General features: G+C 45.1%; 1 protein-coding gene across 2 annotated transcripts in view; it reads left to right on the forward strand.

Moving 5' to 3' along the window:
• LOC129841900 (myocardin-like) overlaps positions 1-25,964 on the forward strand; it is a 44,323-nt gene that overhangs the window by 11,180 nt on the left and 7,179 nt on the right. For both annotated transcript variants that reach the window (XM_055910251.1, XM_055910252.1), the window contains exons 2-8: positions 1,023-1,198; positions 6,216-6,263; positions 6,394-6,449; positions 7,342-7,408; positions 17,822-17,947; positions 18,047-18,243; positions 19,548-19,688. In XM_055910251.1, the coding sequence (XP_055766226.1) occupies positions 1,144-1,198; positions 6,216-6,263; positions 6,394-6,449; positions 7,342-7,408; positions 17,822-17,947; positions 18,047-18,243; positions 19,548-19,688 (690 nt within the window). In that variant the 5' untranslated portion in view covers positions 1,023-1,143. The remainder of the gene's footprint in view (positions 1-1,022; positions 1,199-6,215; positions 6,264-6,393; positions 6,450-7,341; positions 7,409-17,821; positions 17,948-18,046; positions 18,244-19,547; positions 19,689-25,964) is intronic.

Here is a 25,964-nt window from a genome sequence, read left to right on the forward strand (position 1 = left end):
AGATGGTGTGTCTCTACTACTGTCCACTCTATCCTGTATGTTTCAGATGGTGTGTCTCTACTACTGTCCACTCTATCCTGTGTGTGTCATATAGTTTGTGTCTCTACTACTGTCCACTCTATCCTGTGTGTCAGATGGTGTGTCTCTACTATTCTCCACTCTATCCTGTGTGTGTCAGGTGGTGTGTCTCTACTACTGTCCACTCTATCCTGTGTGTGTCAGATAGTTTGTGTCTCTACTACTGTCCACTCTATCCTGTGTGTCAGATGGTGTGTCTCTACTACTGTCCACTCTATCCTGTGTGTGTCATATAGTTTGTGTCTCTACTACTGTCCACTCTATCCTGTGTGTCAGATGGTGTGTCTCTACTATTCTCCACTCTATCCTGTGTGTGTCAGGTGGTGTGTCTCTACTACTGTCCACTCTATCCTGTGTGTGTCAGATGGTGTGTCTCTACTACTGTCCACTCTATCCTGTGTGTGTCAGATAGTTTGAGTCTCTACTACTGTCCACTCTATCCTGTGTGTGTCAGATGGTGTGTCTCTACTACTGTCCACTCTATCCTGTGTGTGTCAGATAGTTTGAGTCTCTACTACTGTGTCCACTCTGTCCTGTGTGTGTCAGATGGTGTGTCTCTACTACTGTCCACTCTATCCTGTGTGTGTCAGATAGTTTGAGTCTCTACTACTATTCTCCACTCTATCCTGTGTGTGTCAGATGGTGTGTCTCTACTACTGTCCACTCTATCCTGTGGGTGTCAGATAGTTTGTGTCTCTACTACTGTCCACTCTATCCTGTGTGTGTCAGATGATGTGTCTCTACTACTGTCCACTCTATCCTGTGTGTTTCAGATGATGTGTCTCTCTAATTCTTTCCACTTTATAACTCTCTCTTCTGTCTACTGCTCTGGTCTGTGTGTCTTGTACTCAGTGTCAATATATTTTTCTCAAGGGATAAACAAAAGCATTGACCTCCCCTGTTCCATCTCTCCCTCTATCTGTTGTTCTCTGCTTTCCACACAGAGAGAGACAGAATCAGAAGAGTCTATTCCTCCTGATTCCCACCCTAGTGGGAATAAAAACAGGATTCCACTCTTTCTTTCTGTTCCTCCTCTCATCCCTCATTCCCCTCCTCCTCTCCGTCATGACGTTGCTGGCCTCTGAGAGGTCTCTTCTCATCCGGAACAAATTCCGCTCAGGTGAGTATCTGTCTGGGCCAGTTGGGGTGGGGCTGCATCAGGCCAGGCCGGTTGGAGTGGGGTTGGATCGGGCCAGGCCGGTTGGAGTGGGGTTGGATCGGGCCAGGCTGGTTGGGGCTGGATCGGGCCGGTTGGGGTGGGGCTGGCAGGGAGGAATTAGGCCTGGGGTGTCATATATTTGGGTCATATATACAGTGCTGTCTGTATTATGTCATAAAGTGTCACTCAGCCTCTTCTCTCTCTATCAGCCAAGCCCATGGCTGACACTATGGTAACTAGTAATGATTGATGACTATATCATTGGCAATAAGTTGTTCCTGTATGATTGTGGCAGATAAGTCTAGTCTTGGTTATATTAATTATGAGGATGATTAATCAGGTAAACATATTGATCGTCGTATATCTATTTATTGATTGAAACCACAGAGCTCTCCTGAATAGACATACCAGTGTCGACCACAAATCTTTTAATCTCCCAATGACAGTATTTGTAGCATATTCATCTCAGAACCCAGAACCAAGTTTTACACCTAGCTATGTTTTAATCTGTCATGAGAGACAAGAGGCATATAGCTACTGCCACATTGCTCCTGTCTCCATTTCAAACCATAACGATGTGAAGTTCTGTTTGTTTACACTGAGGGCTCAGTACACAGTGAACTAAAAACTCTTAGGAAAATTCAAACACATAACTCATTAAATAAGACAGCATTAGAGTTACAGTTATAAGATTGGAAAATGTTTGGAGGACATTATACAGATGCCGTATCTTAATTTGATTATCCTGTAGTTGCAGGTTTAAAAAGGCTTCTAAAGTTTGCAATTTCCACTTAACAATGTCTGACTTGATTTGCCTAACGAAAAATGTATCAACCTCTACAAAGTATAATCCACAACAACAGTTCCATTTTCTGTTGCTGCAGGATTATTTTCCTGCTGTTGCAAACTGGCTCAAATTAAGATCCTACATCTGTAGCAAGAAAATTGTACAGCTACTGAATCCTTTTGCAAGTTGTATTTCTTTATGTTTTGTGTTAGGTCCATCAGCCATAGGTTGCTGTCCTTTAACTAGCAGCAGTTGTGTTCTAGAATTGGAACGTGCTCCTTAAAAATGGCCACCGCTGTTGTTATCAGTCTGCTCCTGTCATAAAAAGGCTTGGTAGGGACAGGAAATGAGGTCATAGAGACATTCCTGTTGTTGTTTTTTTCCACCAGCTGTTCATTACCAGGCCTGTCTTGGGCAGCTGGAGGTTCAGATTAGATTTGATGAGTTTATTTATTTATTTAAATACCAGGAAGTGTCTTGAGGTTTCCAGATTGGATTCATTAGAAGAGATATTTAAATGAGTTAGACTGGCTAACTAAGTATCAGCTGTCCTGCTGCTTTGAACCCACTATCTATTCAGCTATGGAGGAAATGGTTGAAGGCTATGAAGGACCAATCAATACTTTTGTCAATAGGTGAATGTTGTCTGATTGGTTGATGTTGAATTAATAGCCTATGGATGGAAGGATGGCAATATGGGTTGTGTTGAGGAAGATGTACTACTATACCCTGAGTATGTTACCATGATTGTGATCAAAACAGAAAAGAGGTAGGGTGTGCTGTGCCTGTAGACAGTGGTGGTGGTAGTCAACAATTTTATTTGATCAGTTTCTCATGGCAGGAAAATAATCCTGCAGTAACAGGAAATGTGTGCTATTGTGTGGACGGTAAAAATTTGACATTTTTGTAGAGGTTGATACATTTTGAAGGGAAAATTACAAACTTTAGAAGCCTTTTTAAACCTTGAATATATTACAAATGTGCATGTCCTGTTGTGCAGAACATTTTCTGCAACAACAGGGTGATCAAATTAAGATCTTACATCTGTACTTACATCAGCGGTGAAATCATGGTAATGATAATGCTGCATTTGGTAGCTGCTAAATGATCAATGATCATGTCACGCCCTGACCGTAGAGATCCTTTTTATGTCTCTATTTTGGTTGGTCAGGGCATGAGTTTGGGTGGGCATTCTATGTCTGGTGTTCTATGTTGTCCTTGTTTTGTATTTCTGTGTGTTTGGCCTGGTATGGTTCTCAATCAGAGGCAGCTGTTTATCGTTGTCTCTGATTGAGAATCATACTTAGGTAGCCTGTTCCCACCTGTGTTTGTGGGTGGTTGTTTCCTGTTTTGTGTTTGTTTTTACCATTCAGGACTGTTTCGGTTGTCTTTGTCATTCACTTTGTTATTTTTGTATTTTTTCGTGTTCTGTTATAGTAAAGTAACATGGACACTTACCACGCTGCATTTTGGTCCGATCCTTCATATTCCTCATCTGAAGAAGAAGAAAATCGTTACAGATCATTGATAACCTATAAGGTTCACTATGAGATTACTTCACACAATAGACGGTTGAGGAGACGATTATAACCTCAATCCAATCTCTGTTATTTCTCTCTGTCCATGAACGCTTGCCCAAAGCAGGAAGATAATCTCACTGAGCTAAATCCATGCACAATAGTAGTTTACACTGTCACCTTCCTGCTCTTATCTGTCATCAAGATTCTGGCTTCATTTGTTTCCACTCAGTTACAGATTGTTAATTGTTAACGGTAAACTAAATTGACCTACCATCTGTACAGGGCTTATAATGCCAGCAGCATACCACCCTGCATACCACTACTGGCTTGCTTCTGAAGCTAAGCAGGGTTGGTCCTGGTCAGGCCCTGGATGGGAGACCAGATGCTGCTGGAAGTGGTGTTGGAGGGCCAGTAGGAGGCACTCTTTCCTCTGGTCTAAAAAATATCCCAATGCCCCAGGGCAGTGATTGGGGACACTGCCCTGTGTAGGGTGCCGTCTTTCGGATGGGACGTTAAACGGGTGTCCTGACTCTCTGAGGTCATTAAAGATCCCATGGCACTTATCGTAAGAGTAGGGGTGTTAACCCCGGTGTCCTGGCTAAATTCCCAATCTGGCCCTCAAACCATCATGGTCACCTAATAATCCCCAGTTTACAATTGGCTCATTCATCCCCCTCCTCTCCCCTGTAACTATTCCCCAGGTCGTTGCTGCAAATGAGAACGTGTTCTCAGTCAACTTACCTGGTACAAAAAATAAAATAAATAAATAAATGGTGTATAAGTAGTCAATCAACTCTTCAGGGTACCTTTTAAGTGATGTGTTAGTTGTGTGGAGTGGGCCAGGGCCTATGTCTGTAGTTGGGTCCTGTATACAAATCTGGTCAAATTTCACCTCTGAGAGTCCAATCAATTATTCCACCTCACAACCAATTACACACACAGTACCATGACCGAGTCAGCATGGAGGCCTATGTGAGTCAACCAGAGTATCCAGTCCAATACGATACCAAGAGGTAGCTGTTACCAGGCTAAGTGGTAGCAGGTACCAGGCTAAGAGGTAGCTGTTACCAGGCTAAGAGGTAGCTGTTACCAGGCTATGAGGTAGCAGTTACCAGGCTATGAGGTAGGTGTTTTCAGGCTAAGAGGTAGCTGTTAAGCACCTTTCATCCAAGCTACTCAATACTGCCCCTTCAGCCATAAGAAGCTAAGAGGTAGCTGTTACCAGGCTAAGAGGTAGCTGTTACCAGGCTAAGAGGTAGCAGTTACCAGGCTATGAGGTAGGTGTTTACAGGCTAAGAGGTAGCTGTTTACTGTAGAACCAGGCTAAGAGGTAGCTGTTACCAGGCTAAGAGGTAGGTGTTACCAGGCTAAGAGGTAGCTGTTACCAGGCTAAGAGGTAGCAGTTACCAGGCTAAGAGGTAGCTGTTTTCAGGCTAAGAGGTAGGTGTTACCAGGCTAAGAGGTAGCTGTTACCAGGCTAAGAGGTAGGTGTTTCCAGGCTAAGAGGTAGCTGTTACCAGGCTAAGAGGTAGCAGTTACCAGGCTATGAGGTAGGTGTTTTCAGGCTAAGAGGTAGCTGTTAAGCACCTTTCATCCAAGCTACTCAATACTGCCCCTTCAGCCATAAGAAGCTAAGAGGTAGCTGTTACCAGGCTAAGAGGTAGCTGTTACCAGGCTAAGAGGTAGGTGTTTTCAGGCTAAGAGGTAGCTGTTTCCAGGCTAAGAGGTAGGTGTTTCCAGGCTAAGAGGTAGCTGTTACCAGGCTAAGAGGTAGGTGTTACCAGGCTAAGAGGTAGCTGTTACCAGGCTAAGAGGTAGCTGTTACCAGGCTAAGAGGTAGCTGTTTTCAGGCTAAGAGGTAGGTGTTACCAGGCTAAGAGGTAGCTGTTACCAGGCTAAGAGGTAACTGTTACCAGGCTAAGAGGTAGGTGTTTCCAGGCTAAGAGGTAGCTGTTACCAGGCTAAGAGGTAGCAGTTACCAGGCTAAGAGGTAGCAGTTACCAGGCTAAGAGGTAGCTGTTTTCAGGCTAAGAGGTAGGTGTTTCCAGGCTAAGAGGTAGCTGTTACCAGGCTAAGAGGTAGGTGTTACCAGGCTAAGATGTGCAGTTCCCAGGCTAAGAGGTAGGTGTTTACTGTAGAACCAGGCTAAGCGGTGTTTTTACTGAAGTAATGTAATGGGGTCTCTTTTCGAGTGGCGGTCGGCTGACAGAAAATAGGGGAGGAAGAATTAACTTGCATGACAGTGATGAAGGGAGGGAGGTAGAGAGTTCTGGAGAGAGAGGGACAGCTGAAGGGGGGATGGGGGTGACAGAAATAGACATACTGACGGATAAATAGTTACAGCCCCTCCAAACCCTTCTCATCCTGCTGTCCCCTCCCTCCATCCCTCCCTCCATTTCTCTCAGATCTCAAAACTCAGCACTGGAATGCATTGTGGGAAACATCACCAAACTTATCAGCCCCTCCCCCAATGAACCTCGTAGTGTGAAGGTGTGTGTGCAGTGTATGTGTGTGTGTGTAGAGATTGCTCCGTCACATTTTACGATACTATTACAGAGGGGTATTGTACTACAGAACATAGGACAGTACCTTTTAACCATAGTTACCTTGCAGGTTATTCCAGGTATTCTCATACATCTAATTCACCACCTCTCTACTGCTTGTCTTTCAGTCTTGCAGTTGAGGATTCAGAACCGAAGGCAAAATGAAATCGACTCTGGTGAGTGAGACTCAGTAACTCTACTGTTAATGTTCACTGACAGGGTTGGGTGTTCTCTCTTCGTTACACTACCTTCTAATGACTGCTATGACTGCTTTCTCTCTCTCTCTCTCTCTCTCTCTCTCTCTAGGGTTGAAAACTACCTGTTCCTCTCGCAAAGGAGAGAAAGACCAGAGTAAAGCTCTGGTAAGTAGCTCACTGTTTGTCTCAACCTAAAGTAGAGTCTTGTTGTCTCACTGTTTGTCTCAACCTAAAGAAGAGTCTTGTTGTCTCACTGTTTGTCTCAACCTAAAGAAGAGACTTGTTGTCTCACTGTTTGTCTCAACCTAAAGAAGAGTCTTGTCGTCTCACTGTTTGTCTCAACCTAAAGAAGAGTTTTGTTGTCTCACTGTTTGTCTCAACCTAAAGAAGAGTCTTGTTGTCTCACTGTTTGTCTCAACCTAAAGAAGAGACTTGTTGTCTCACTGTTTGTCTCAACCTAAAGAAGAGTCTTGTTGTCTCACTGTTTGTCTCAACCTAAAGACGAGACTTGTTGTCTCACTGTTTGTCTCAACCTAAAGAAGAGTCTTGTTGTCTCACTGTTTGTCTCAACCTAAAGAAGAGTCTTGTTGTCTCACTGTTTGTCTCAACCTAAAGAAGAGACTTGTTGTCTCACTGTTTGTCTCAACCTAAAGAAGAGACTTGTTGTCTCACTGTTTGTCTCAACCTAAAGAAGAGTCTTGTTGTCTCACTGTTTGTCTCAACCTAAAGAAGAGACTTGTTGTCTCACTGTTTGTCTCAACCTAAAGAAGAGACTTGTTGTCTCACTGTTTGTCTCAACCTAAAGAAGAGACTTGTTGTCTCACTGTTTGTCTCAACCTAAAGAAGAGTCTTGTTGTCTCACTGTTTGTCTCAACCTAAAGACGAGACTTGTTGTCTCACTGTTTGTCTCAACCTAAAGAAGAGACTTGTTGTCTCACTGTTTGTCTCAACCTAAAGAAGAGACTTGTTGTCTCACTGTTTGTCTCAACCTAAAGAATTGATATGGAACTGACCCCAAAACTGGCTTGCTGGTTTGACCTGCTATCTCCCAATGCAGCATCTAACTGACGATGGCGCCACTCAGCAGTCGCCCCTGTGTGGTCTGAACATTAAAACTGCACAAGGTGATGATGCCCCGTCTGTCTGTCCACTGTATTCCTGCTGTCTGTTGTCTGACTCATTTAGTAAGCTCCCAGCCAAGCATAACACTCCTCATCACCTATCTATCTATCTATCTATCTATCTATCTATCTATCTATCTATCTATCTATCTATCTATCTATCTATCTATCTATCTATCTCTCTCTCTCTCTCTCTCTCTCTCTCTCTCTCTCTCTCTCTCTCTCTCTCTCTCTCGTCTCTCTCTCTCTCTCTCTCTCTCTCTCTCTCTCTCTCTCTCTCTCTCTCTCTCTCTCTCTCTCTCTCTCTCTCCCACTCGCTCTCTCCTCGTCTCTCTCTCTCTCTCTCTCTCTCTCTCTCTCTCTCTCTCTCTCTCTCTCTCTCTCTCTCTCTCTCTCTCTCTCTCTTTTCTACTCTAATTCCTCCACTCCTCTTTACCTGTAAAGTGATGAGGAAATTAAGGTTCAGAGCCCTATGATGGAATTGTTATTCCATTAGCTGTCAATCACACATAGATATGAACCATGTTGCTCTTCATTACAGGCAGGTTTCATTGGATTAAACCTGTCAGCCAAGCAATGATGGACAGAACACAAAACCCCACCCATCCAGGGGTGGAGAACTGTCATTTTCTCAACCACTCACATCCCTCTCACCCTCCTCTCCTCCTCTGTACTCTCTCCACTCTCTTCTACTATCCTCCTCTCTCTTTTCTTGTCCTCCTCTCTCTTCTTCTCTATATCCTCTCATCCTCTCTCTTCTCCTCTCCTCCTCTCTCTTCTACTCTCTATCCTCTCCTCCTCTCTCTCCTCCTCTCTCTTCTCCTCTCTGTCCTCTCCTCCTCTCTCTTCTCCTCTATATCCTTTCTCTTCTCTCTATCCTGTCCTCCTCTCTCTTCTCCTCTCTATCCTCTCTCTTCTCCTCTCCTCCTCTCTCTTCTACTCTCTATCCTCTCCTCCTCCCTCTTCTCCTTTCTGTCCTCTCCTCCTCTCTTTTCTCCTCTCTATCCTCTCTCTTCTCCTCTCTATCCTGTCCTCCTCTCTCCTCTACTCTCTATCATCTCCTCCTCTCTCTTCTGCTCTCTATCCTCTCCCCCTCTCTCTTCTCCTCTCTATCCTATCCTCCTCTCTCTTCCCCTCTAAATCCAGCCGTCCTCTCTCTTCTACTCTCTCTCCTTTCTTCCTCTGTCTTCTGCTCTCTATCCTCTCCTCCTCTCTCTTCTCCTATCCTCCTCTCTCTTCTCCTTTATATCCAGTCTTCCTCTCTCTTCTCTCTCTATCCTCTCCTCCTCTCTCTTCTCTCTAATCCTCTCCTCCTCTCTCTTCTACTCTCTATCCCCTCCTCTCTCTTCTGCTCTCTATCCTCTCCTCCTCTCTCTTCTCCTTTATCCTGTCCTCCTCTCTCATCTCCCCTCTATCCTCTCCTCCTCTCTCTTCTCCTATCCTCCTCTCTCTTCTACTCTCTATCCTCTCCTCCTCTCTATCCTCTCCTCCTCTCTCTTCTACTCTCTATCCTCTCCTCCTCTCTATCCTCTCCTCCTCTCTCTTCTACTCTCTATCCTATCCTCCTCTCTCTCCTCCTCTCTCGTCTACTCTCTATCCTCTCCTCCTCTCTCTTCTCCTCTATATTCAGCCTTCCTCCCTCTTCTCTCTCTATCCTCCCCTCCTCTCTAGCCTCTCCTCCTCTCTCTTCTACTCTCCATCCTATCCTCCTCTCTCTTCTCCTCTCCTCCTCTATCTTCTGCTCTCTATCCTCTTCTCTTCTCTCTTCTGCCCTCTATCCTCTCCTCCTCTCTCTTCTCCTATCCTCCTCTCTCTTCTACTCTCTATCATCTTCTCCTCTCTATCCTATCATCCTCTCTCTTCTCCTCTAAATCCAGCCCTCCTCTCTCTTCTCTCTATCCTATCCTCCTCTCTCTTCTCCCCTCTATCCTATCACTCTCTCTCTCTCTCTCTCTCTCTCTCTCTCTCTCTCTCCTCAACTCTCTTCCTCTCTCTTCTCCTCTCCTCCTCTCTCTTCTGCTCTCTATCCTCTTCTCCTCTCTCTTCTGCTCTCTATCCTCTCCTCCTCTCTCTTGTCCTCTATCCTGTCCTCCTCTCTCATCTCCCCTCTATCCTCTCCTCCTCTCTCTTCTACTCTCTATCCTCTGCTCCTCACTATCCTCTCCTCCTCTCTCTTCTACTCTCTATCCTCTCCTCCTCTCTATCCTCTCCTCCTCTCTCTTCTACTCTCTATCCTCTCCCCCTCTCTATCCTCTCCTCCTCTCTCTTCTACTCTCTATCCTCTCCTCTTCTATATTATCTCCTCCTCTCTCTTCTTCCCTCCATCCTGTTATCCTCTCTCTTCTACTCTCTATCCTCTCCTCTTTCTTCTCATATCCTCCTCTCTCTTCTCCCCTCTATCCTATCCTCCTCTCTCTTCTACTCTCTATCCTATCCGTCTCTCTCTTCTCCTCTGTCTTATCATCCTCTCTATTCTCCCCTCTATCCTATCCTTCTCTCTCTCTCTCTCTCTCTCTCTCTCTCCTCTCATCTCTCTCTCGCTCTCATCTCTCTCTCTCTCTCTTCTCTCTCTCTCTCTCTCTCTCTCTCTCTCTCTCTCTCTCTCTCTCTCTCTCTCTCTCTCTCTCTCTCTCTCACCTCTCTCTTCTACTCTCCTCCTCTCTTCTGCTCTCTATCCTCTCCTCCTCTCTCTTCTCCTTTATCCTGTCCTCCTCTCTCATCTCCCCTCTATCCTCTCCTTCTCTCTCTTCTACTCTCTATCCTCTCTATCATCTCCTCCTCTCTCTTCTCCCCTCTATCCTCTCCTCCTCTCTCTTCTCCTATCCTCCTCTCTCTTCTACTCTCTATCCTCTCCTCCTCTCTCTCCTCCTCTCTCTTCTCCTCTCTGTCCTCTCCTCCTCTCTCTTCTCCTCTATATCCTTTCTCTTCTCCTCTCTATCCTGTCCTCCTCTCTCTTCTCCTCTCTATCCTCTCTCTTCTCCTCTCCTCCTCTCTCTTCTACTCTCTATCCTCTCCTCCTCTCTCTTCTCCTCTCTGTCCTCTCCTCCTCTCTTTTCTCCTCTCTATCCTCTCTCTTCTCCTCTCTATCCTGTCCTCCTCTCTCCTCTACTCTTTATCCTCTCACCCTCTCTCTTCTCCTCTCTATCCTATCCTCCTCTCTCTTCCCCTCTAAATCCAGCCCTCCTCTCTCTTCTACTCTCTCTCCTTTCTTCCTCTGTCTTCTGCTCTCTATCCTCTCCTCCTCTCTCTTCTCCTATCCTCCTCTCTCTTCTCCTTTATATCCAGTCTTCCTCTCTCTTCTCTCTCTATCCTCTCCTCCTCTCTCTTCTCTCTATCCCCTCCTCCTCTCTCTTCTACTCTATATCCTCTCCTCTCTCTTCTGCTCTAATCCTCTCCTCCTCTCTCTTCTACTCTCTATCCCCTCCTCTCTCTTCTCCTTTATCCTGTCCTCCTCTCTCATCTCCCCTCTATCCTCTCCTCCTCTCTCTTCTACTCTCTATCCTCTCTATCATCTCCTCCTCTCTCATCTCCCCTCTATCCTCTCCTCCTCTCTCTTCTCCTATCCTCCTCTCTCTTCTACTCTCTATCCTCTCCTCCTCCTCTCTCCTCCTCTCTCTTCTCCTCTCTGTCCTCTCCTCCTCTCTCTACTCCTCTATATCCTTTCTCTTCTCCTCTCTATCCTGTCCTCCTCTCTCTTCTCCTCTCTATCCTCTCTCTTCTCCTCTCCTCCTCTCTCTTCTACTCTCTATCCTCTCCTCCTCTCTCTTCTCCTCTCTGTCCTCTCCTCCTCTCTTTTCTCCTCTCTATCCTCTCTCTTCTCCTCTCTATCCTGTCCTCCTCTCTCCTCTACTCTCTATCCTCTCTATCATCTCCTCCTCTCTCATCTCCCCTCTATGCTCTCCTCCTCTCTCTTCTCCTATCCTCCTCTCTCTTCTACTCTCTATCCTCTCCTCCTCTCTATCCTCTCCTCCTCTCTCTTCTACTCTCTATCCTATCCTCCTCTCTCTCCTCCTCTCTCGTCTACTCTCTATCCTCTCCTCCTCTCTCTTCTCCTCTATATTCAGCCTTCCTCCCTCTTCTCTCTCTATCCTCCCCTCCTCTCTATCCTCTCCTCCTCTCTCTTCTACTCTCTATCCTATCCTCCTCTCTCTCCTCCTCTCCTCCTCTATCTTCTGCTCTCTATCCTCTTCTCCTCTCTCTTCTGCTCTCTATCCTCTCCTCCTCTCTCTTCTACTCTCTATCCTCTCTATCATCTCCTCCTCTCTCATCTCCCCTCTATCCTCTCCTCCTCTCTCTTCTCCTATCCTCCTCTCTCTTCTACTCTCTATCCTCTCCTCCCCTCTCTCCTCCTCTCTCTTCTCCTCTCTGTCCTCTCCTCCTCTCTCTACTCCTCTATATCCTTTCTCTTCTCCTCTCTATCCTGTCCTCCTCTCTCTTCTCCTCTCTATCCTCTCTCTTCTCCTCTCCTCCTCTCTCTTCTACTCTCTATCCTCTCCTCCTCTCTCTTCTCCTCTCTGTCCTCTCCTCCTCTCTTTTCTCCTCTCTATCCTCTCTCTTCTCCTCTCTATCCTGTCCTCCTCTCTCCTCTACTCTCTATCCTCTCTATCATCTCCTCCTCTCTCATCTCCCCTCTATCCTCTCCTCCTCTCTCTTCTCTTATCCTCCTCTCTCTTCTACTCTCTATCCTCTCCTCCTCTCTATCCTCTCCTCCTCTCTCTTCTACTCTCTATCCTATCCTCCTCTCTCTCCTCCTCTCTCGTCTACTCTCTATCCTCTCCTCCTCTCTCTTCTCCTCTATATTCAGCCTTCCTCCCTCTTCTTTCTCTATCCTCCCCTCCTCTCTATCCTCTCCTCCTCTCTCTTCTACTCTCTATCCTATCCTATCCTATCCTCCTCTCTCTCCTCCTCTCCTCCTCTATCTTCTGCTCTCTATCCTCTTCTCCTCTCTCTTCTGCTCTCTATCCTCTCCTCCTCTCTCTTCTACTCTCTATCCTATCCTATCCTATCCTCCTCTCTCTCCTCCTCTCCTCCTCTATCTTCTGCTCTCTATCCTCTTCTCCTCTCTCTTCTGCTCTCTATCCTCTCCTCCTCTCTCTTCTCCTATCCTCCTCTCTCTTCTACTCTCTATCATCTTCTCCTCTCTATCCTATCATCCTCTCTCTTCTCCTCTAAATCCAGCCCTCCTCTCTCTTCTCTCTATCCTATCCTCCTCTCTCTTCTCCCCTCTATCCTATCCCTCTCTCTCTCTCTCTCTCTCTCTCTCTCCTCAACTCTCCTCCTCTCTCTTCTCCTCTCCTCCTCTCTCTTCTGCTCTCTATCCTCTTCTCCTCTCTTTTCTGCTCTCTATCCTCTCCTCCTCTCTCTTGTCCTCTATCCTGTCCTCCTCTCTCATCTCCCCTCTATCCTCTCCTCCTCTCTCTTCTACTCTCTATCCTCTCCTCCTCACTATCCTCTCCTCCTCTCTCTTCTACTCTCTATCCTCTCCTCCTCTCTATCCTCTCCTCCTCTCTCTTCTACTCTCTATCCTCTCCTCCTCTCTATCCTCTCCTCCTCTCTCTTCTGCTCTCTATCCTCTCCTCCTCTCTATTATCTCCTCCTCTCTCTTCTTCCCTCCATCCTGTCATCCTCTCTCTTCTACTCTCTATCCTCTCCTCTTTCTTCTCATATCCTCCTCTCTCTTCTCCCCTCTATCCTCTCCTCGTCTCTCTTCTCCTCTCAATCCTCTCATCTTCTCTCTTCTCCTATCCTCCTCTCTCTTCTACTCTCTATCCTATCCTCCTCTCTCTTCTCCTCTGTCTTATCATCCTCTCTCTTCTCCCCTCTACCCTATCCTCTCTCTCTCTCTCTCTCTCTCTCTCTCTCTCTCTCCTCACCTCTCTCTTCTACTCTCCTCCTCTCTCTTCTGCTCTCTATCCTCTTCTCCTCGCTCTTCTACTCTCTATCCTCCTCCTCTCTATCATCCCCTCCTCTCTCTTCTCCCCTCTATCCTCTCCTCCTCTCTCTTCTCCTCTCTATCCTCTCCTCCTCTCTCTTCTCCCCTCTATCCTATCTAGCTCTCTCTTCTCCCCTCTATCCTCTCCTCCTCTCTCTTCTTCTCTCTATCCTCTCCTCCTCTCTCTTCTTCTCTCTATCCTCTCCTCCCCTTTCTTCTCCTCTCCTCTCTCTTCTACTCTATATCCCCTCCTCTCTCTTCTCTCTATCCTCTCCTATCTCTTCTCATCTATATCCAGTCCTCCTCTCTCTACTCTCTCTTCTACTCTCTATCCTCCTCTCTCTTCTCCCCTCTATCCTCTCCTATCTCTTCTCATCTATATCCAGTCCTCCTCTCTCTACTCTCTCTTCTACTCTCTATCCTCCTCTCTCTTCTCCCCTCTATCCTCTCCTCCTCTCTCTTCTTCTCTCTATCCTCTCCTCCTCTTTCTTCTCCTCTCCTCTCTCTTCTACTCTATATCCCCTCCTCTCTCTTCTCTCTATCCTCTCCTATCTCTTCTCATCTATATCCAGTCCTCCTCTCTCTACTCTCTCTTCTACTCTCTATCCTCCTCTCTCTTCTACTCTCTATCCTCTCTATCCTCCTCTCTCTTCTCCTCTCTGTCCTCTCCTCCTCTCTTTTCTCCTCTCTATCCTCTCTCTTCTCCTCTCTATCCTGTCCTCCTCTCTCCTCTACTCTTTATCCTCTCACCCTCTCTCTTCTCCTCTCTATCCTATCCTCCTCTCTCTTCCCCTCTAAATCCAGCCCTCCTCTCTCTTCTACTCTCTCTCCTTTCTTCCTCTGTCTTCTGCTCTCTATCCTCTCCTCCTCTCTCTTCTCCTATCCTCCTCTCTCTTCTCCTTTATATCCAGTCTTCCTCTCTCTTCTCTCTCTATCCTCTCCTCCTCTCTCTTCTCTCTATCCCCTCCTCCTCTCTCTTCTACTCTATATCCTCTCCTCTCTCTTCTGCTCTAATCCTCTCCTCCTCTCTCTTCTACTCTCTATCCCCTCCTCTCTCTTCTCCTTTATCCTGTCCTCCTCTCTCATCTCCCCTCTATCCTCTCCTCCTCTCTCTTCTACTCTCTATCCTCTCTATCATCTCCTCCTCTCTCATCTCCCCTCTATCCTCTCCTCCTCTCTCTTCTCCTATCCTCCTCTCTCTTCTACTCTCTATCCTCTCCTCCTCCTCTCTCCTCCTCTCTCTTCTCCTCTCTGTCCTCTCCTCCTCTCTCTACTCCTCTATATCCTTTCTCTTCTCCTCTCTATCCTGTCCTCCTCTCTCTTCTCCTCTCTATCCTCTCTCTTCTCCTCTCCTCCTCTCTCTTCTACTCTCTATCCTCTCCTCCTCTCTCTTCTCCTCTCTGTCCTCTCCTCCTCTCTTTTCTCCTCTCTATCCTCTCTCTTCTCCTCTCTATCCTGTCCTCCTCTCTCCTCTACTCTCTATCCTCTCTATCATCTCCTCCTCTCTCATCTCCCCTCTATGCTCTCCTCCTCTCTCTTCTCCTATCCTCCTCTCTCTTCTACTCTCTATCCTCTCCTCCTCTCTATCCTCTCCTCCTCTCTCTTCTACTCTCTATCCTATCCTCCTCTCTCTCCTCCTCTCTCGTCTACTCTCTATCCTCTCCTCCTCTCTCTTCTCCTCTATATTCAGCCTTCCTCCCTCTTCTCTCTCTATCCTCCCCTCCTCTCTATCCTCTCCTCCTCTCTCTTCTACTCTCTATCCTATCCTCCTCTCTCTCCTCCTCTCCTCCTCTATCTTCTGCTCTCTATCCTCTTCTCCTCTCTCTTCTGCTCTCTATCCTCTCCTCCTCTCTCTTCTACTCTCTATCCTCTCTATCATCTCCTCCTCTCTCATCTCCCCTCTATCCTCTCCTCCTCTCTCTTCTCCTATCCTCCTCTCTCTTCTACTCTCTATCCTCTCCTCCCCTCTCTCCTCCTCTCTCTTCTCCTCTCTGTCCTCTCCTCCTCTCTCTACTCCTCTATATCCTTTCTCTTCTCCTCTCTATCCTGTCCTCCTCTCTCTTCTCCTCTCTATCCTCTCTCTTCTCCTCTCCTCCTCTCTCTTCTACTCTCTATCCTCTCCTCCTCTCTCTTCTCCTCTCTGTCCTCTCCTCCTCTCTTTTCTCCTCTCTATCCTCTCTCTTCTCCTCTCTATCCTGTCCTCCTCTCTCCTCTACTCTCTATCCTCTCTATCATCTCCTCCTCTCTCATCTCCCCTCTATCCTCTCCTCCTCTCTCTTCTCTTATCCTCCTCTCTCTTCTACTCTCTATCCTCTCCTCCTCTCTATCCTCTCCTCCTCTCTCTTCTACTCTCTATCCTATCCTCCTCTCTCTCCTCCTCTCTCGTCTACTCTCTATCCTCTCCTCCTCTCTCTTCTCCTCTATATTCAGCCTTCCTCCCTCTTCTTTCTCTATCCTCCCCTCCTCTCTATCCTCTCCTCCTCTCTCTTCTACTCTCTATCCTATCCTATCCTATCCTCCTCTCTCTCCTCCTCTCCTCCTCTATCTTCTGCTCTCTATCCTCTTCTCCTCTCTCTTCTGCTCTCTATCCTCTCCTCCTCTCTCTTCTACTCTCTATCCTATCCTATCCTATCCTCCTCTCTCTCCTCCTCTCCTCCTCTATCTTCTGCTCTCTATCCTCTTCTCCTCTCTCTTCTGCTCTCTATCCTCTCCTCCTCTCTCTTCTCCTATCCTCCTCTCTCTTCTACTCTCTATCATCTTCTCCTCTCTATCCTATCATCCTCTCTCTTCTCCTCTAAATCCAGCCCTCCTCTCTCTTCTCTCTATCCTATCCTCCTCTCTCTTCTCCCCTCTATCCTATCCCTCTCTCTCTCTCTCTCTCTCTCTCTCTCCTCAACTCTCCTCCTCTCTCTTCTCCTCTCCTCCTCTCTCTTCTGCTCTCTATCCTCTTCTCCTCTCTTTTCTGCTCTCTATCCTCTCCTCCTCTCTCTTGTCCTCTATCCTGTCCTCCTCTCTCATCTCCCCTCTATCCTCTCCTCCTCTCTCTTCTACTCTCTATCCTCTCCTCCTCACTATCCTCTCCTCCTCTCTCTTCTACTCTCTATCCTCTCCTCCTCTCTATCCTCTCCTCCTCTCTCTTCTACTCTCTATCCTCTCCTCCTCTCTATCCTCTCCTCCTCTCTCTTCTGCTCTCTATCCTCTCCTCCTCTCTATTATCTCCTCCTCTCTCTTCTTCCCTCCATCCTGTCATCCTCTCTCTTCTACTCTCTATCCTCTCCTCTTTCTTCTCATATCCTCCTCTCTCTTCTCCCCTCTATCCTCTCCTCGTCTCTCTTCTCCTCTCAATCCTCTCATCTTCTCTCTTCTCCTATCCTCCTCTCTCTTCTACTCTCTATCCTATCCTCCTCTCTCTTCTCCTCTGTCTTATCATCCTCTCTCTTCTCCCCTCTACCCTATCCTCTCTCTCTCTCTCTCTCTCTCTCTCTCTCTCTCTCCTCACCTCTCTCTTCTACTCTCCTCCTCTCTCTTCTGCTCTCTATCCTCTTCTCCTCGCTCTTCTACTCTCTATCCTCCTCCTCTCTATCATCCCCTCCTCTCTCTTCTCCCCTCTATCCTCTCCTCCTCTCTCTTCTCCTCTCTATCCTCTCCTCCTCTCTCTTCTCCCCTCTATCCTATCTAGCTCTCTCTTCTCCCCTCTATCCTCTCCTCCTCTCTCTTCTTCTCTCTATCCTCTCCTCCTCTCTCTTCTTCTCTCTATCCTCTCCTCCCCTTTCTTCTCCTCTCCTCTCTCTTCTACTCTATATCCCCTCCTCTCTCTTCTCTCTATCCTCTCCTATCTCTTCTCATCTATATCCAGTCCTCCTCTCTCTACTCTCTCTTCTACTCTCTATCCTCCTCTCTCTTCTCCCCTCTATCCTCTCCTATCTCTTCTCATCTATATCCAGTCCTCCTCTCTCTACTCTCTCTTCTACTCTCTATCCTCCTCTCTCTTCTCCCCTCTATCCTCTCCTCCTCTCTCTTCTTCTCTCTATCCTCTCCTCCTCTTTCTTCTCCTCTCCTCTCTCTTCTACTCTATATCCCCTCCTCTCTCTTCTCTCTATCCTCTCCTATCTCTTCTCATCTATATCCAGTCCTCCTCTCTCTACTCTCTCTTCTACTCTCTATCCTCCTCTCTCTACTCTCTCTTCTACTCTCTATCCTCCTCTCTCTTCTCCCCTCTATCCTCTCCTCCTCTTCTTCTCTGTAACCTTTCCTCTTGTATTTATCTCATTGTCCATTGTGATTAAAATACCACTATTATTGTTGCATTTCTGGTTGTGTTGTTGTTGTTATTTTATGTGTCTCCAGGGGTATGTGGTTCCTTTAAGGCAGACGTTTTGGGTACCCCTGCTGGGTTGAACTGGGATTGAGTGCCCACAGCAACACAGTTATGCATACGCAAACACAAATCTGCTCTCAACTCCTGTTGCTTCTCTCTCTAACAGACAGGAGTGTGTGTGGGACCGGAAGGCAGAAGAAGGCTCGGCTGGCTAACAACCTTGGAGAGAAGGTCCGGCATCGGCCCGGACCTCTGGACCTACTGCATAAACACATACTGCCTCCGGAGAACCGTGAGTTAATGCACACACGCACGAAAGAACTATAGACGTTTTCAAACAGTCCAGATGTCATTACTAATTAACCTATTCCTTCTCCCCCTCTTCCCTTAGGCCCCGTTTCCTTCCCTCTCTCTTCAGATGTCTTCCAAGATGACATCTCTTCCTGCTCTTCCTCCTTGTCTCCCGAGCAACTCGGGGTCCTCCAATCACCAGCCTTCTCCTCGTCGCCAGGGTTCTCAGATGACCAATCACTGAGTGACCTGTCCCCTGGGGTCTTGCCCTTTAACAACAGTCCCGCCCATGTTCAGGTGAGATTACCTTCCCCTAAATCCTAACTTCAACCATTAAATGAGATTACCTTTCCCTAAATCCTAACCATCAGGTGAGATTACCTTCCCCTAAATCCTAACCTCAACCATTAAATGTGATTACCTTTCCCTAAATCCTAACCATCAGGTGAGATTACCTTCCCCTAAATCCTAACCTCAACCATCAAGTGAGATTACCTTCCCCTAAATCCTAACCATCAGGTGAGATTACCTTCCCCTAAATCCTAACCTCAACCATCAGGTGAGATTACCTTCCCCTAAATCCTAACCTCAACCATTAAATGTGATTACCTTTCCCTAAATCCTAACCATCAGGTGAGATTACCTTCCCCTAAATCCTAACCTCAACCATCAAGTGCGATTACCTTCCCCTAATTCCTAACCACAACCATTAAATGTGATTACCTTTCCCTAAATCCTAACCATCAGGTGAGATTACCTTCCCCTAAATCCTAACCTCAACTATCAGGTGAGATTACCTTCCCCTAAATCCTAACCATCAGGTGAGATTAACTTCCCCTAAATCCTAACCTCAACCATCAGGTGAGATTACCTTCCCCTAAATCCTAACCTCAACCATCAGGTGAGATTACCTTTCCCTAAATCCTAACCATCAGGTGAGATTACCTTCCCCTAAATCCTAACCTCAACCATCAGGTGAGATTACCTTCCCCTAAATCCTAACCTCAACCATCAGGTGAGATTACCTTTCCCTAAATCCTAACCATCAGGTGAGATTACCTTCCCCTAAATCCTAACCTCAACCATCAGGTGAGATTACCTTCCCCTAAATCCTAACCATCAGGTGAGCTTACCTTCCCCTAAATTCTAACCTCAACCATCAGGTGAGATTACCTTCCCCTAAATCCTAACCATCAAGTGAGATTACCTTCCCCTAAATCCTAACCATCAGGTGAGATTACCTTCCCCTAAATCCTAACCTCAACCATCAGGTGAGATTACCTTCCCCTAAATCCTAACCTCAACCATCAGGTGAGATTACCTTCCCCTAAATCCTAACCTCAACCATCAAGTGAGATTACCTTCCCCTAAATCCTAACCTCAACCATCAGGTGAGATTACCTTCCCCTAAATTATAACCTCGGCCATCATGTGAGATTACCTTCCCCTAAATCCTAACCATCAGGTGAGATTACCTTCCCCTAAATCCTAACCTCAACCATCAACACGGGAAATACAAAACTGACTTTAGATCTGCAAGTCATGTTTGGATTACATCCTTTGCTATGACCTGTTTATATTTCTGTCCTGCTTTCCTGCAGTCTATCTTGGCGTTGCTCCCAGCAACCGAGGGCATCAGCCAGCCAATGAGCATGACCGTGGGAGACTCCAACTCCATGGCAACGACCGGGAGACCAAAGGGGATGTATCTGACCTCCCATGCCACGCCCCTGCTGCCAAAGGTACTGGAATAGGGCTACTCAGAAATAGACCAAACACACATCCAGAACAATGTGGAAATGCATCTGTAAAAAGCATTATAGAAATGAAGAATGAATTGATTGAAGCATTAACAATGGATTGATTGATTTATTGATTGATTGGTGGTAAAGTCAATCAAAAATAATCCCATGCGACCGATATAGTTTTAACTTGTAATTAACCGATGTGTATAAGCGACGAAATAGGCGCCCTTATTATTTTCGCTTCCACCAGGTCTTGTTTGTGACTACGTCACGCATTTTCATATCTGAGCGAGGGGCCCATCCTGCGGACAGGCTCATCCCCTCAAACCCCAGAGGCAAGAGACAGTCCTCTGACATGGGAGTCCAAATACCAAAGTACTTTCCCACTTTGGTTTACTTTATTATCGTTCTTGATTTTTCGTTCATTTTTAGGTTCATGATAAGCAGGCAGATATGGTGCACAGTGTTTTTTATTTATATCGATGCATCATCGGGAATTTAACCTGTTATGGCCGCAGCCCAACACCGGTACACTTATGACAACATCCAGCTCAGGTGCAGGGCGAGAAATTCAAAATCTATTTTTTTTTTATATTTAACTTTCACACATTAACAAGTCCAATACAGCATTTGAAAGATAAACATCTTGTTAATCCAGCCAACGTGTCCGATTTTTTAAATGTTTTACAGCAAAAACACCACGTATATTTATGTTAGTTCACCACCAAATACAAAAGAGGACAGACATTTTTCACAGCACAGGTAGCATGCACAAAGCCAACCTAACTAACCAAGATCCAACCAAACAAACCTAGAAACAACTTCCTCAGATGACAGTCCTATAACATGTTACACAATAAATCTATATTTTGTTCGAAAAATGTGCATATTTGAGCTATAAATCAGTTTTACATTGATGCTACCATCATAGCTATAGTCAGAAATAGCACGGGAGTAGCCAGAGTAAATACAGACACCAACGTCAACTACCTAATTACTCATCATAAAACATTTCAGAAAAATATATGGTGTATAGCAAAATGAAAGACAAAGATCTTGTGAATACAGACAATATTTCCGATTTTCTAAGTGTTTTACAGCGAAAACACAATATATCGTTATATTAGCTTACTGCAATGGCTAACACACAACAGCATTGATTCCAAGTAATCGGTAGCGATAGCACAGCTCGACAGATATAGGAAATAGCATCCCAAATTGGGTCCTTATCTTTGTTGATCTTCCATCAGAATGTTGTAAAGCGGTCCATTGTCCAGCACCGTCTTTGTTTGGATCCAGAACGAACTATTTCCCTCTTGAATTAGCAAGCACACTGGCCGTGCGACGCTAACCTCTCCTTCTTGAAAAAATTCTTCCAACACATCACGTCTAAAGTCCCGAATAAATTTCAATAATATAATTAAACTATATTGAAAAAACATACTTTAGGATGATATTGTGACATGTATCAAGCAAAATCGAAGCCGGAGATTATATTCACCTATAACGACAGTTTTCCAGGAGGCAATACAAGGTCCAACTTCGCGCCTTCGAGATTTTTTTTTATGGCGGACCTCTCACTCCAAGAGGCTGTATGCAATCCCTGAACGAGATATTCAAGTCCTTTCTGCTCTCACTTCCGCATGACACCCAGGGGAAGGCGTATGACGTGTTTCTATGGTCCCAAGTGACATGCCCTTTTATAGACAAGCTCTTGAAAAAAGGCCTCGCATTTGAAAATCTCACTTCCGGATAGGAAATGGGCTGCAGAAAGAGTTCTGGTTCACCTAGAGAAATAATTCAAACGGTTTAAGAAACTAGAGAGTGTTTTCTATCCAATAGAAATGATAATATGCATATTGTACGAGCAAGAATTGAGTAGGAGGCCGTTTGAAATGGCCACCTCTTTTCAGGTTACTCAGTGCTGCCCCTTGCAGCCATAAGAAGTTGTTTAAGGTCATAAGTCTCAATGTAAACAGACTGGGGAGTGCCATCAAGAGAAGTAAGGTAATAGCAAAGATGAAACGGAAACTCACTTATCCACACCTGAACACGAGAAACTCAAGAAAATGGGATATAGGAACACTTTTTTTTCTTCTTACAAAATGGGTAGAAGGGGAGTTGTAATCTTGATCCCAAATTCAGTTAATTTTGAGTTTATGTTAGAAATAAAAGACAAGGAGGGTAGATTTATACTTGTTAAATGTAAACTGGATAACAAGGAAGTTACATTATTTAATGTATACGCACCCCCAGGGAGTGACATGGTCTTCTATAGGAAGGTGTTTGATTTAATTGCCACAGAAACCACTGGCACTCTTATCTGTGGAGGGGATTTTAACACAATTCTAAACTCAAAATTGGACAGCACAAATCAAAATAGGAAAATGAGCCTAGTTGCCAAAAAGATCAATAGGATACTGCAGGATCTAGGACTGCTCGATGTATGGCGTGACACCCACAAGACCGATAAGGAATATACTTTTTACTCAGCCCGCCACACTGAATACTCCAGGTTAGACTACTTTTTTATGTACAGTGCAGATAGACACAGGCTTAAGGATTGTAGGATCGGGCAGAGCGACTTATCAGGTCATAATGGAGTTTACCTCACTCTACACCTTGATAGCAAACCAAGAAATACTCTATGGAGACTTAATACAAGCATGCTGAATGATCCAGCATTCAAGGAATCAATAAAGACAGAATTGAACATCTATCTGGAGAATATAAATAATGATAACGGGGAAGTATCTCCTGCTATATTGTGGGATGGAGCTAAGGCGGATATTAGAGGATCATAGCCACATCATCTCTCAAGAAAAAGATTAAAGCACAGAAACTGCTGAAATTACAGGAAACCCTAAGAAACTTAGAACGCTCTCATAGTCAATACAAAGACCCTCTTATATTATGAGAGATTAAAAAGGTAAAACAGGAAATTGACCAGATTTATAGAGAAGAAGTAGAGAAAAAGTTTAGGTTCCTGAAACAACGATATTATGAAGCAGGCTCAAAGGCAACCAAATTACTAACATGGAGACTCAGGAAACAACAAGCACAGAATAACATTTTTTAAAAATAAAAGACCCCAAAACAAAAAAGATCACATGCAAATTAGATGAAATACAGAATGCATTTGAATCATATTACACAAATCTGTACAAGCAACCAGAGAAGGCAGATGCACAGACAATAGAGCACTTTTTGAACTCACTTGATCTCCCCTCAATTGGGACAGAGCAAAATGATAGACTAACTTTAGAAATATCCACCGAAGAAATGAATAAAGCAATATCTCAACAAAAAGTCAACAAGTCTCCAGGCACTGATGGCTTCCCTTCAGAATGGTTCAAGACCTTCAGAGAACAACTAACACCTCTACTTAAGGCCTGTTTTAACTGGACTCTGAGGGAGGGGGGTCTCCCACCGTCATGGAGAGAGGCCATCATATCTGTAATCCCAAAAGAGGGTAAAGATAAGAAAGAATGCAGTTCATATAGACCTATCACAATTCTTAACACAGATTATAAACTATATGCATCAATAATAGCCAAAAGAATGGAGAACATAATCCCAGAATTGATTGACGGAGATCAAACTTGTTTCATACAAAATAGGCAGACACAGGACAATATAAGGAGAACACTACATGTCATGGACCACAGAGAATGTTACACATTTCTTCATAACACCTAAACTGAAATCATAACAGACTGGCTCCCTACACCCTTGTTGGAGAGAATGTTATACGTTTCTTCATAACACCTAAACTGAAATCATAACAGACTGGCTCCCTACACCCTTGTTGGAGAGAATGCAGTCTATTGAGGGCGGACCACTCTCATATCTTTTGGTCCTTCCCTGCAACCAAAACTTACTGGGGAGAAATGAGATCTAACATTTGGAAAAATAATGGGATTTGACATCGAACAAACATTCATTTCTTTGTACTTGGCTGAAATACCTGATAACTTACACAATAGAAAAAAGTACCTCTTGAAGGTCCTACTGGCAGCCAGTAAAAAGGCTATCACTAGGAAATGTCTACAAAAAGACCCTCCCACAGTGACACAATGGATAGACATTGTAGAAGAAATACACCACATGGAGCATATGACCTTTGCTTTAAGAACTCAACAGGAGAGAGGTCAGGAATACTGGGAGAAATGGGTTTCGTACTTGGAAAAGGTCTAATTCAAAGATGCCAATGTAACTAATATGATGATATGATGATGAAGGTATGAAGTGCACTGTAACTGCCAGATCATTTTTGTTATTCTTTTATTTTACTTTATTTGTACTTTCTTTGTGTTCCTACAATAAAAACAAAGTATAAAAAAATAAAAAATAATCCCATGCATATACAGTATTACGGTATTACAGTATTACGGTATTACGGTATTACGGTATTACAGTATTACATTGTTACGGTATTACAGTATTACAGTATTACAGTATTACAGCATTACAGATGTTAATGCATTGTCTGCATAGAGAGACAGAAATGTTTTGACTGTGAGGGTCAGATACAGTATATCAGTCTCTTCTTCTCCCGGTGTCTACTGATAGGTATTCAACCACATAGCATAATGTACACACTCACTCTGGTGTTACGCATTTATTAGTGTCGACAGTCACTACCAACGGAGCTATGCCCTATGGATTTAGACACGCACGCATGCACACACACACACACACACACACACACACACACACACACACACACACACACACACACACACACACACACACACACACACACACACACACACACACACACACACACACACACACACACACACACACACACACACCTGCTAGATGTCACAGCTGACTGGACACACTGTCAGTTGTCACGGTTTCACACATGCGTTTAATGTCAGGATTCAGCTAGGATACTGACTGTTCAACCTGAAAGGATCACATATGTTAGATGACATATTGTACAGTCGTGGCCAAAAGTTTTGAGAATGACACAAATATAAATTTTCACGAAGTCTGCTGCCGCAGTTTGTATGATGGCAATTTGCATATACTCCAGAATGTTATGAAGAGTGATCAGATGAATTGCAATTAATTGCAAAGTCCCTATTTGCCATGCAAATGAACTGAATCCCCCAAAAACATTTCCACTGAATTTCAGCCCTGCCACAAAAGGACCAGCTGACATCATGTCAGTGATTCTCTCGTTAACACAGGTGTGAGTGTTGACAAGGACAAGGCTGGAGATCACTCTGTCATGCTGATTGAGTTCGAATAACAGACTGGAAGCTTCAAAAGGAGGGTGGTGCTTGGAATCATTGTTCTTCCTTTGTCAATCATGGTTACCTGCAAGGAAACACGTGCCGTCATCATTTCTTTACACAAAAAGGCTATTGCTGCCAGTAAGATTGAATCAACCATCAACCAAGAATCAACCATTTATTGGCTCATCAAGAACTTCAAGGAGAGCAGTTCAATTGTTGTGAAGAAGGCTTCAGGGCTCCCAAGAAAGTCCAGCAAGCGCCAGGACCGTCTCCTAAAGTTGATTCAGCTGCAGAATCGGGGCACCACCAGTACAGAGCTTGCTGTGGAATGGCAGCAGGCAGGTGTGAGTGCATCTGCACGCACAGTGAGGCGAAGACTTTTGGAGGATGGCCTGGTGTCAAAAAGGGCAGCAAAGAAGCCACTTCTCTCCAGGAAAAACATCAGGGACAGACTGATATTCTGCAAAAGGTACAGGGATTGGACTGCTGAGGACTGGGGTAAAGTCATTTTCTCTGATGAATCCACTTTCCGATTGTTTGGGGCATCTGGAAAAAAGCTTGTCCGGAGAAGACAAGGTGAGCACTACCATCAGTCCTGTGTCATGCCAACAGTAAAGCATCCTGAGACCATTCATGTGTGGGGTTGCTTCTCAGCCAAGGGAGTGGGCTCACTCACAATTTTGCCTAAGAACACAGCCATGAATAAAGAATGGTACCAACACATCCTCCGAGAGCAACTTCTCCCAACCATCCAGGAACAGTTTGGTGACGAACAATGCCTTTTCCAGCATGATGGAGCACCTTGCCATAAGGCAAAAGTGATAACTAAGTGGCTCGGGGAACAAAACATCGATATTTTGGGTACATGGCCAGGAAACTCCACCGAGCGTAATCCCATTGAGAATTTATGGTCAATCATCAAGAGGAGGGTGGACAAACAAAAACCCACAAATTCTGACAAACTCCAAGCATTGATTATGCAATAATGGGCTGCCATCAGTCAGGATGTGGCCCAGAAGTTAAT

This window comes from Salvelinus fontinalis, unplaced genomic scaffold (assembly GCF_029448725.1).
Source record: "Salvelinus fontinalis isolate EN_2023a unplaced genomic scaffold, ASM2944872v1 scaffold_0002, whole genome shotgun sequence".
NCBI lineage: Eukaryota > Metazoa > Chordata > Actinopteri > Salmoniformes > Salmonidae > Salvelinus > Salvelinus fontinalis.